We start from the raw sequence: 12,545 nt of genomic DNA on the forward strand, positions 1-12,545 counted from the left end.
TGTCCACCAGAGAGAGCTGTTGCAAAATTTTATTCCAACAGCTGTTGAAAACAATTGTTTCATTACATTATTATGAATCAGGTACAGTATTTCCCTGGCCATGGAAAACTGTAGGCAGTAGTATCATTAAAGGGCAAATGGATATATCTAAGAAGGCATTTCTGTTTATTTAATTGGCATACAAATATTTAGAAACAAAAGAACACACACACAGAAAGTCCACACAAACTGCTTGTCCTTATGCTATCAGACTATCAGGAATGGGAGAAATGGTTGAAATTTCACAGAGTGCCTTTGGAGGCCCTGCAGGTGTCAGGGAGGAGGTGCAGTACTGATGCCAGCTCTCAGCTGAGAGAGGCTCTCAGTGACTGCAGAGCAGAAATGAGACGCACAATGCACTGGCAGCCAGGATGTAACGTAGAAACCTGGTTTACTTCATTGCAAACAAATGGACAATATATATTGTACAATATATAATAAAAGCTGATACAAGTGCCACTAATTAACAAAAAACTAATATTAAGACTTAAAAATGCTCATTTTTGTAATATATACACTGCAGTAATAAGCCACAATAAATACATCAAATTTCATATCATTCATAATAAATACAGAAAATATAAATACTGAAGAATACAGTTAATTTGAATAAATTATTACAGCATAAGATCTAGGTTAAGTTCTGTTGAATATTTTTGTAGCTTATATTACCCTTTGGCATCTTTGATGTTACAACTTGTTTAAAAAAAGGAAATTAAGGAAATGTGTAGTTCACGAAGCTTAAAATTATTTCCATATACAGATTTTAAGATGAACTTTCTTTCCCTTTGCTTCTTCAAACAGTTTAAAAGCAGCAGTCCAAATAAATATCTTGCTTAACTGTTGAGACCTCCATAATTTTGGTATGCAAGATCATCTGTAATGGAAAATGTTAAGTACGTAACAATTACTTTTCTCAGAAATTAGTAATGTTAGAAGTAATGTAGAAATTTTAAACTAATGGCTGCAATTATACATTTTTACTAGTCCCATTTTAATGGATTACCTGTCTAAAAGACAATCAACTTAAGTGCTTTTGAGTTTATGCCATGGTGTATGTACTATTTACCACTTGCCAACAAAAATTTCAAAAGCAATTTTATATTCTTGTAGGGAAATATATATATGTATGTATACAGAGAGAGATGAACCTGCTAAAAGACAGGGCTGGACTAGACAGTGTGAATGTTAATATAGTCTGTTAAAACACTTTAAACATATAAAAGGCAATGTGTTTTTTACAAAATTTCTGTTAGTTGGAGACTGAAACAAATCAAAAGAACCAACTGTCATGTTTTATGTTAATAGGTATTAACAAGTACATTTGTATTAATAATTTTATTTGTAAAAGTTTATTACACCAGAATGCAATGGAACTTAAAAGATCAACTTTACTAAGACAATATTACAGGCTGAGGATCTTAGGAACAGTTTTGTAATCTACAGATTTTGACTATTTTTGCACTGTTAAATGTCTAGCGCTTATTTGACATCAAACACATTTTAAACATATTTCACAAACTACACTTCAGACATATTTCCATAGAAGTGCCTACAATCAAGTCAGTTAAGAGAAGTGCCCAGTTATTAAGTCTTGTTTACATGGGCATGTGAGACCTGAAGTTGTGGTATTTGTGTGAAATGGCTTGGAAAAAACCAGCATGCTTGCTTCTGGTTTTAAGAGAACCTGCTGCCAGTGCACATCATGATCTTTTCAAGAAGCTGAAAACTGGTGCTGAATCTATATCTGAGACTCACAAATGGTTCTTTACAGTGATCCCCCCCCATTACCCCAGCAAGGTTAACCTTCATCCAAAATCCAACCCAAAATTTCATTCTTAAGAATGTATTTTAGAAGTTTAAGATGGAGAAACCTAAAATAATGACCTGCCATAATGTTAAGCTTCATTTGAAAATGCCAAGATGGAAATGCTGATAAAAGGACATTTTTGTCTTTGCTTTTAGCACCTCTTGCTAGCTGAGAAACTGGGTATATAAGAACAGCTGCCTGGGAGCAGAGTTAACTAAGATGAATCTGAACTTGTCTTTGAAACTGCCATCAGCAAAGAGTGACATAGTAGCAATGCTTCTAGGGTGCTGCTTTTTCACTTTTTTACCCCATGGATTTGGATAAGTCTTTTATTTAATGGCCACCTGTATAACTCTGGTCTGGAAAAAATGCCCGTTCCTATTTCCACTGAGTTCATGTTTGGTTACAATATATTAAATTACAGAAACAATATTTCAATCTAACATGGGCAAGCTTGTAGTGAATGTCCATATACTTTACCATCCTTGCTCTGAAGAGATCGTAATTCACCTTTTTCCTTCTGTTGGTTTTTTCCTAATATACTTTATTTTTCCTTTAATAGGAAAAAAGGAAAAATAATCCTTATCAATCTGCCTCTTGCCTTCATTTTTTTTTCCTCTAAATTGTTCTTTCTATCCTCCCTGCACTCACTCAAGTGTTTGAAGACAAAGGATTATCTTGATCCTTTTATTAGAACACTGATGCACATTTGTATCTTCCACCATTTTCCCTATCAAGAAAAGCCAATCCCATCTTCATGGTGTGTTGGAAAAGCGAACTTAGAGAAGAACGTACATGAGAGGCAAACTTTTTTTTACTTGGGTCTATTGGACATTCAATCATGAAAGAGAAGCGTCATTGCTAAGCTCCATATTAAAATAATTGTGTTAATAAAGTACAAAATCTACCTTTTGACTTTTTTTTTTGTTCCACCCCAAGCCTTGGATGAAGGACTATGATCTCAATTGAGAAGGTGCAACACAGAGCACCAAGAATATGGTTCTCCAGTCAGTGGGACTTTCTGAGGGGTGGGTGTCTGCCAACCTTAGACAGCAGTAGGGCAACATGTATTTTAACTCTAGAATCAAGGAATGCCCTGGTTAGGAAGGGATCTGAAAAACCATCTAGTGCCAGCCACTGGACCACGTTGTTCAAAACCCCACCCAGCCTGGCTTTTCAAGATCTCATTCTCAGCACACAAGGACAGCAGAGTTGCCCTTTTGCTTGATTTTAATGAAAAGTCTTACTGTACAACAGACCTCTCAAACACCAAAAGGGAGGAAGGAACTAAAAAGAAATTACTAAGGCTGCAAAACGAGTGTTTCATAAAGTGGATGTTCATATAAAGTAAAATCAGCTATTAGGGTAGCAGAAAAGTCCTCAAAGATGTTACAACTTTCCTCCTTAAGTGGAAACAAAACTATACTCTTGTTAGCCATAAAATTAAAAGCTGCCTTGGATTTAGGGGAGGGAAGAGACAGTGAAAAGGAAAAACTTGTGAAGAACTCAAGCGTGTGTTCACTCAGACATCTTTAAAACTACATTGCACTTCTTCATCACAGTATTTGTACTTTGGATTTGACACTTCTTGGAGAAAATGGACAATAATTTGCACATGGACAATGATTACAGAGAATAGCAAAATTAGGAATATTAAAAAAACTTTGAAACACTGAAAAGGCAAATGATGAGATTTCTCATACCAAGGAACACGTAAGTGAACTAGACTCTGTTTTGAAAATAACAGCTTTCTACCATTTTAAAAAAATAGTAATCACATTTAGTATTTTAGAAATAAATTCTATAGAATATATTCTCTGAGTTAATTCTAGATTTTCAAGGTATTTTACATCAACTGTCCTGCAACCGTAATAAAGCAGATGACAGAATTACTCTTTAGTCTCAGCGGGAAAGCAAAACATCCCCAAATGCTTTAGGATTTTCCACAGCATCCTCTTCTGTTCCTGACGGTTTCAGGACTTAAAACAACTGCCACAATGAACACTGGTTTATAAAACTCACGAGCTGTAACAGTGCCCTTATTTAACAAATGCCTTTTAAAAGGGTGTCATGGGTCTGTCTTGCTTTATGTTTGAGTAGGAACACCTGCATTGCTACAGGAGCAGCCTAGACACGGACTTTCAACTGAGAGAATTCAGCTGGCAAAAGAAGACAACATGCAGAGAAGCAAGACTGCTTGTTGCTGCCAAGTATGGTGTTGCAGGAAAACTACAATCTTGCTGCTCAAATGTTAAGCACTAGACAGGCAGATGTTGTACATTCAACACAATTTTTAGTCTAATTTTTCACTGTGAATTTACTTGTTAACTTCTGCTCATTAATCCAGTCTAAGGAAAGGAGAGCTCATTTCAGCTGTTTTTCATGTTCATGAAAAATTTCTGGTCACTTCTGAGCTGGGCTGGGCTTAATTTGGAAAATGGCATTGTCTGCAGTACAAAAATTCAGTTATGATGCCAAAACATGAGAATAAAATGGTGTTTTACCTGTTCTATACTACAGAATTATGTCTTATCACAGTATCTCCAAGTAGATTACTAACCAGAGCACAGAGAACATGATGACACAACAGGACAAAGGCAGAGTCTCCTCTGTCTGAGCCCAGTACTCTCTATCCAGTGTAGCACATTTCTGTCAGGAACACCTGAACTAATAAAACCTTTTATACATGCTCAGTTTTCCATACAAATATATGTGTACAATCTTTAACAAAGCAGCTGTGTTTGTGAAGGTATTGCCTGGGAGGCAGGGAAAGCAACATGATCAGTTTATTAGCAGATTTACTGAAATAAAACAGCCAGATCAGGTCAGAAACCAGATCTGGCCTGGGATCAGTCAGCAATCTAGTGAGTAACAGCACCACTGATAGCACACAGGAGTCCTGCAGCACTTGGACCAAAGGCAGGATCCCACTGTTAACAGAGCAGGGGAGCAGCTGAACCTTATCTATAGCAAGTGATAGTTACTATGGAGTGGGACCAATGGCCTTAAAATAAACAGATGTCAACTCCAATTATGATTCACTAGCAGGAACTTATGCAAATGAAAGATGGTAAAGCTTTACAAATCTAGAATTTTCTGATCTAAGTGGCATACAGCTCAACAAAAAATATTAGAAGCTCCTCCTGATCAGCTTTTAATTTTAAGGATGTTTCAATGGACATGAGTTATAGCTCTTAAGCAACAACTGCAATTGCTGTAATAGTGCCAACAAAATTCTAATTTCATGTCTAACATCAATTAAAGCTTTATATATATTTAACAATGCACCTTCTTCCAAGAGAGGTGAAGTTCACCTTATAGGCAAAAGGCCATTTGCTTTTTGGTGCTGTTCCAGTAATGGTCTCTGTGAAAATTCCAGTTTGTTTCAAGAGAGGGAAATGCCTTTGTTATGACTCATTTTTGTGAACAATACAATATAATCACAAATATATACTGGGCTTCTTACGAGCGTTTACCAGTAGCCAGATATCTTGGAAATGGAGCTGATAAAGACTATCAGTAATATAGATATTTTCACAATAATACACTGTGTTGATACAGAAGCAAATACTGCTGGACATCATTTAGTAACATAATACTTTTATCACACAGAAACAGCCTACCCAAAATGAAAGGACTGGTTATCAACATGAATTTTAACCAGCTGGGAAATGAGACACAGCATGTTAATATGTGTATATACTAGCCCAGAAAATAACACAAAAATATTTGCCATCCCATGACTTAAGCCTGCTTCTCCTTAAATGAAGAGTATGCTTTTTTGTTCTAAAAAATAAATCAAAGTTTAAACAAGTGATGGGAAACTTGACTCTCACCTGATTTCTACATCCTACTCTAGATCAGAAATCTGTGCCAATGGAAATCGTAAATAACCATCACCTCAAGATTTAAAGCTAGCTGAGAAGTATTTTATAAAGTTGATCACTTACTGTGCTTGCTGATATTATTAAAGATAGTTTTCATGTGAAAGCACAGGGGCCAAGAAAATAATTTCTTATTGCTCAGTAAGGGCACGAATAACAAAGCAAAAGATCTAATTTAACTTTCCCCTGAGAGAAATACCCCAGTAAAGTGTGTGGTTCTCCAACACACTCTGAAGTTAAAGAGCTGCTACTGATCCTCATCTAGTGTCCCAGCTCAAGCAGAAGAGATTTGTGCTTTTGCTGCTGGTGTTAAGGGAGTGCCTAATTTAAGCCTGCTGTTAAAGCAAGACCCCTATATATACAGAGACTTGTTATATTTGCCCTTAGAATATCTTGAACAGAATAATTTATTCTTAAGTGCAGAACTTTAAGGACTAGCACATTTCTCTTTAAAAATCACGGGTATTTGCTGTATGGCATTGGAGAACACAGGCACTTACCTGGCTACTCAGCCTTAGAGAAAGAGCCTAGAGTGGTCTGTGACTGGAGGAACAGAGGCTGTGGAAGTGCTGAGCCAGATAACCAGCATGAGTGCGCTCTCCCAGGAGATGGAATACGTTGCAAGTTTGGAATCCAGTCCCTAGAGAACTAGACTTTTCAATGCAGTTCATATAAAACATGTAGGACTTCTTGTGGAAACAAGTAAATAAAAAAATCTTTCCAGCTACTACACGGAGTAAAAATATTTTGCTAATTTAGCATAAATACGAGGAATCACTTTGCCCAGATTTCATATAAAAACAATTAAGTTAGCTCTTTTTTTGAAAAGCATATTTTACATTGGCAGTTCTTCTACTGGAGTACTGTACATGATGTTTTAAAGAGCTTCTAACCAGAAGAATCACTGTTACAGAGAGAAAATTTACACTGTGTTTACATGCACACTGTTAACCACCTAGATTTGACACAGATAAAAACTCAGATGCTGATCTGTATTTTGACAAACAAGACAGGCCTACATTTCAACTATTTGATGTATAATAAATGAAATCTCAGTATTAGAAGAACAAAAATGCTGAAATAGATTTTGAAATCAAAATAAGGCAGTGCAGAATTACCAGCGCAGAGAAAAGCGGATTCCTATGCCTCCTTTTCTAAACAAAAGCAAGGTTGTTTAATAAATTAAAGATAGTTTCATTCCCATTCCATTTAAAAACAAGTGGATCACAATGTAATGGATATCCATATGATGCACATGTTCTTTTGCTTGCAGACTTTTGCAGATACAAAATTTCTGAAGCTATTTTTTACTCACTGAACGTACTGTTTCCTAATAAGACCAAATGGTACTAAATTTGAGATACAACCAGAAGTTCACAAAAGCCAGTCCTGTATATCATAAAAATTTAGGCAATCTAGACACTTCCACATTTTTTTCCCATGCTTTATTTAAACTTTGATCAGTAAGGCTCTGCTTTTATAAACTGCGTACTGACATATTCATAAACTGGCTTGGGAGAAACGTAGAGGTTTGGTTACAGTGAATTTTAGGAGCTTACAGTGCCTCAGGGTGTGGAGCTATGGCATTTCTCGAAGAGGTTCACAGTCCTCAGTACAGAACTGCAGAGTGGCACTAAAGTGCGTGAGGGTCTGAACGGTGCCTGGGCTGAAGGTGCTGCGTGAGCCTAAGCTACTGCTCTGCCATTATATACAAGATCATTCTTCTTTGGGGAGGGGGTGCTAGTTCTGCAATGCCACTGACTTTAGTTTTAAATGGAGGATTGTCTACCTTTCTCTATTCTAGAAGATGTAAATGCCCCCTTTCTGACTCTTCTGTTTGTCAAGAACAGAAAAAGAGAAAAATAGTACACTCTAAAAATGTGTTTCAAGATGATTTATCAGAAATAGTATTAGGAAAAAATAAGGACGAATACAAGGTACTCCAGATGAAAAGTGGCCATGCTCTTCATAAGTAACTATGGATCTTCTGCTCAAATGAACATGCTGTTCATTTTTTATCAAAACATGAACCTTAAACTACCATAAATAAAATACAAACAGTACAGAACAATTAGAACTTTTTTTTTTTGTACAGTAGTTATTTTTACATTAAACTTACCATCTTTTCAGATATGTTGAAAATTAGGACTCTAAACATGATTATTTCAAAGAATCATTTTTAACAATCTTGCACAGGCCCGACAGTCAAAAACATGAAGTTTTGATTCAGATAGCTTGGCAGGTTTCACATACGTTCATAGGTAGGCTACTTTGAAATATGTTGGGTGTGTTTTTTACTTATCTGTTTATTTTTATCAAAAAAAGGGCTTGATTATCTTTATTTAAATCTTTACATGAACTGGTTTTGTGCAATACCACTGCCAGTGTAGCTTGAAAAAACAAAATGTGTCTGGAACAATGACTATAGTCCAAGCATTGTCTACCTCTTAAAAAAGTAAGTTTCTAGGAAAATCCAATGGGAGTGAATTTTAACACAGGAAGTCAGTCCTAGAATAATTTCATTTTAAACAGGCACCGTCTCTACCACTGGTGATTTGATGCACTCTTCGTGCAGTCTGCTCTTCTCTGGGAGGTTTAGTGAATTCTCAGCAGGGTGTTCCTGCACGTTACTGTCACCATTCAAAGCTGAGACAAAGCCATCTTGAGAAGGACCTTTCAAGTATGAGTGAAATTCCACTGGCGGGTGACTCGGCCTATGCTCAGTGTACAAACTGTTACAGGGAGCACTGCCATCCCCTTCCGAAGATGAGCAGCAAACAATCACTGAGGGGTTTGCAGAAGGGTAATGAGGGCTGCTGTAAGTTTCCTCTGATGGCCGTGTGTAGTCAACAAACTGTTCTGAAGTCATGTTGTAAGGCACCAGAGAAAGACTACCGTTCTTCACAGCATCCCTTTCTGAGTAAGTCTCACCAATCTGGTTAGCAGTGCCAGCAACGTGGTTCTCTATTTGGTAATACAGAGTTGAAGAGTTAGTATAGTATGAGGCATTTTTAGAGTGGTTTTCATGCACAGCAGTTCCATCAGAGTAGCAAAGGACAGAAGGAAGAGGCACCATATCAGCATGGGAGCTCATACTTTCTACAAAATCATCTGCTTTTTCTTCCTCCTCATCTTCCTCCTCATCTTCCTCTTCCTCTTCATCATCATCTGATTCACTAGGGGCTAAACTCTGTGTACTAGAGTCTGTAACTCCACTACAAAAGCTACTCCCATCTTCCTCTTCCTCCTCTTCCCCTGGGCAGTCCAAGTCCTCGGCTGACTGGGAATGCATAACTGTAGCCGGGGGTTCGGTTTCAATCTCAAAATTTTCTGCAATCGAATATTCGACTGGATGGGGTCCTGGACTCATGGAGCTACTGTGTGCACTTATCTCAGTGTGACAGCCATTGAGTGCTGGAACTTGCTGCTCTCTATTTTTCTCCAATTCAAGTTTCATTATTGTGTGCAAAAAGTGAGTCCGAACACGGATAGGGTTAAATTCGATTCTACCTGCTGTATTGCTACACCCTTCTTTAGTGCAACCACATGGAAAAGACATACGATCCACCTTTTAAAAAAGAGAATACACATTAACAGGAGGAAGCAAAAGCCTGGTGACATGACAGAGCCTAGACAGCCTAGAGAAATACAAAGGTGAAGTGGGATTCACCTTGAGAAATGCTGGTAGAATAAGTCAAAACTAACAATCACTCAGGGAGTCAGCCCTGGAGTTCAGCAGTACTGAGAGAACAGTAAGGGGCCTGGACATGCTCCACTATTGCAGAGAAGGGAAAATTGATTCTTTTCCATAGGCAAAAGTATTACACAGTGGAACAAAAATAGGTAGCTTTTCAATTTCTTGATCTGCTATAGCTTTACCTCATTTTGTGCTCAAATCCAGGTAAAAGTGTTTCCAGAAACACCTTAAAATTTGGTAAAAATCATGGAATCTAGACAACCATTGAAACAAAATGAATGATGTACAGAAACCTTTATAAATTACCAATGGGGACACCTGATCTCAGAAAACAGGAACAAAAACTCAAGTGCATTTTCAAAGGTAATCCAGTCAATTCTAGATGTAATATTTTAAGGTCAAAAGACCAGGCGCAGAACTTCTACACTTAAAATTTTAAATCCATGCGTTGGCAAGTTTGATTAGACAGCCTAAGGTCTGTGACTTTCACCTGCACTGTAACACCTAAACATCAAATATGCACAGGAGAACCACAAAACACAACCCAGTACATCTTCCCCACATGTGGAGATGAAAACAGGAACAGAAAAGAGACTATATTATTTTACATAGCAGAGAAAGTTTAGCTTGGCTTTATGAGATGGTGAAAAATGCATTCAGGAAGTAAACTCAGCTGCAATACAGCAATTCAGCAGAACTAGCAGAAATATCTTTTAGGGAACATTGTGGGACATGTACAGCTGAAACTATGCAAATGCTCCTCTTCAGTCGGCAGAGGAAAAACCTGCTATATTAGCAGATACCTTTTTACTGCCCACATGCAAATTTATCATGCTCAGACTTTAAGTATCATGCATGTTACATAAAGGACAGCATCGCAGAATGTCATTTACTGTTTCCCACAGAGTTTGGACTATAATTCACATTTGGAGCGTCTGCTAACTGTTTCTAAAATAAAAGGTAATATCCCTTCTGAAATCTGCAGGCTACTTATTCTTCTGTTGTCTGCATATGCCTATTTAGATAAAAGCCTAAAAGGAGTATGAGGAGCAGAATACTTGTGTAAGAACAAAAAAATCCCCTAAGCCATGTATGCGCCTAAAATCATACTGAAGATATTTTGGGAGATTGTACTGATTGCCCACTATATAACCTTAAAACAGGGCATTAATAAACAGGTTGGACATCCACAAGTGTTACTGCCTAATACTTAATTTCCAATAGTTATAACTTCAAGAACCGAAAGTACACACATGTGCATGGACACACAACCTTCCCCCTCCCCACATGATTAAATGATGACAATAATGTAGACATTTACCTGACATTTTATGCCTGCAAGACTGCAGGTGCAAGTTTCTGGGTCACAGAAGACGCGGCAGTCACAGCCACAGTCCTCCCTGGACAGGCGGATGGCTCGCAGCTCGTGCTTCTCCTCCACATCGATCTTCTTCACTCCAGAAGCTCGCAGCAGTGCCCGCCGCTTTTTTGTAGGCAGGGGTTGGAGAAAGAAGTATTCATCTACTTCAGTGTTGTCCAGATCAATATCATCATCAGAAATGTCATCCAGAGTCAGTGTATTGGCTTCCTCTGATTCCACTGTACCATTCTTGGTCATCTGTTGCACAGAACAATTAAGGAAGTCCTTAAATGACACTCACACGTACGTCATGTCATAGATGGCACTATGTGAAATGCATTATCAATTGACAAAAAGCTGTATGTAAAAATGCTGCATGACTGCCAGGAAGTTCCAGAAAATTATCACAGATAGGGTGACCAAGCATTTCTTTCACATTTAGAATATGAATTAAAACCACATTTTTAATACCAAGTTTGTAATGAAGGTAAGAAATTATCTGTTCTTTATTTACCTAAGTTTACTGTTTGCCATTAGCTGCTAGATCTCATGCCATTCTGAAATCTAGTCTTTTCTGTATTGTTTCAAAAGATAATTTTTGAGACCTTAATTGATTTCTGTCTCTGAGCTCTCTGAAATTCTTAAATACACCTTTTGAGATAGCAATGATACCACTGACACAGGCTCAGATCACGATGCATCACAGGTTTGTAAAATGGTATATTTTATGTACTACTCCACTTTCTTAATTTCACATTACACTGGTAAAAGAGGAGGCAATAGCTCCCTAAACAGTTCTGCCTGGCCCTGGGACAATGGGGAGATTATTTACACCAGGTATTTCAACATATTAGTTCAGTAAAGTAGGAAAAGCAACATTATAAGTCATCCTTTTTCTTGTATATTCTACAGAGAGAGAGGTAAATCCACACAGGGATTAAATGCGTCTTGAATTAGCTGCCTGAAGCTAATACCTCACCATACACACAACTCAGTCTGAATATTTCAGTCCAGAATGGCATTCTTGGTTATATCTTTTCATTTTACATTAGCAAGGTAGCACTAAGAAGAGTGTATTTATGTTTGACTTCTTTGTTTGTTTAATATACAACAGGGGAATGACCTATCTAAGAAATCTGATTTCTCTAGTTTTATATACACGAGGCTCAAACCATTCCTTAAGAAGATCACTGTTATTTAATCTAAGTTTGAAACTGTGGAGGGAGAAAAATTCTAATCCCTGCTCCTGTAATTAATTTACTATTTTATTCAATTACTGTTTAATAAAAATTATCTTTTAGGGCTCTTACCCCTGAGGTGAATGCTGTAACTGGCCAGCACACAAAGGCACCTACAGAACCATTCCAATCCTGCCACGTATTTCTCCTCCTCCTGCAAACCTTGCCTGCTTTGCTGCACAGCAGTGGAGCATCAGGGACTGGCCTGCAGGGATGTGCTGAACGCCTCGTGCACCCTGCAGGCTGGAACATCCAACGTGTCCCACCAGACAGCAGTTTGCCTTTTCAAAGCACCTCAGCTCCTGACTCCTTTGCAGGATGATTTCCTTCTTGTTGCCTCCAACTTTTTTTTTTTTTCCTCCATTTTGCCACAAAAAGAACAAATGAATTAATAAAAGCAAAGAGTCTAACATTTCTCAAAAAAGTAACTGGGCAACTACAGAGGGAGGAAGATTATAAAAAACTACCAAATACATTTTCCAGAACTTCAGGGGAACATTAAGCTCTCTTGATTGTC

General features: G+C 37.6%; 1 protein-coding gene across 2 annotated transcripts in view; it reads right to left on the minus strand.

Annotated features, from left to right (window-relative positions):
• Positions 1-160: 160 nt before the first annotated feature.
• The window catches only part of CSRNP3 (cysteine and serine rich nuclear protein 3), a 98,425-nt gene continuing 86,040 nt past the window's right edge, over positions 161-12,545 (minus strand). For both annotated transcript variants that reach the window (XM_059475663.1, XM_059475664.1), the window contains 3 exons: positions 10,752-11,048; positions 6,234-9,301; positions 161-916 (listed from right to left, as the gene is read on the minus strand). In XM_059475663.1, coding sequence (XP_059331646.1) covers positions 8,258-9,301; positions 10,752-11,048 — 1,341 coding nt within the window. In that variant the 3' untranslated portion in view covers positions 161-916; positions 6,234-8,257. The remainder of the gene's footprint in view (positions 917-6,233; positions 9,302-10,751; positions 11,049-12,545) is intronic.

The sequence above is a fragment of the Ammospiza nelsoni genome, chromosome 7, assembly GCF_027579445.1.
Source record: "Ammospiza nelsoni isolate bAmmNel1 chromosome 7, bAmmNel1.pri, whole genome shotgun sequence".
Lineage (NCBI taxonomy): Eukaryota > Metazoa > Chordata > Aves > Passeriformes > Passerellidae > Ammospiza > Ammospiza nelsoni.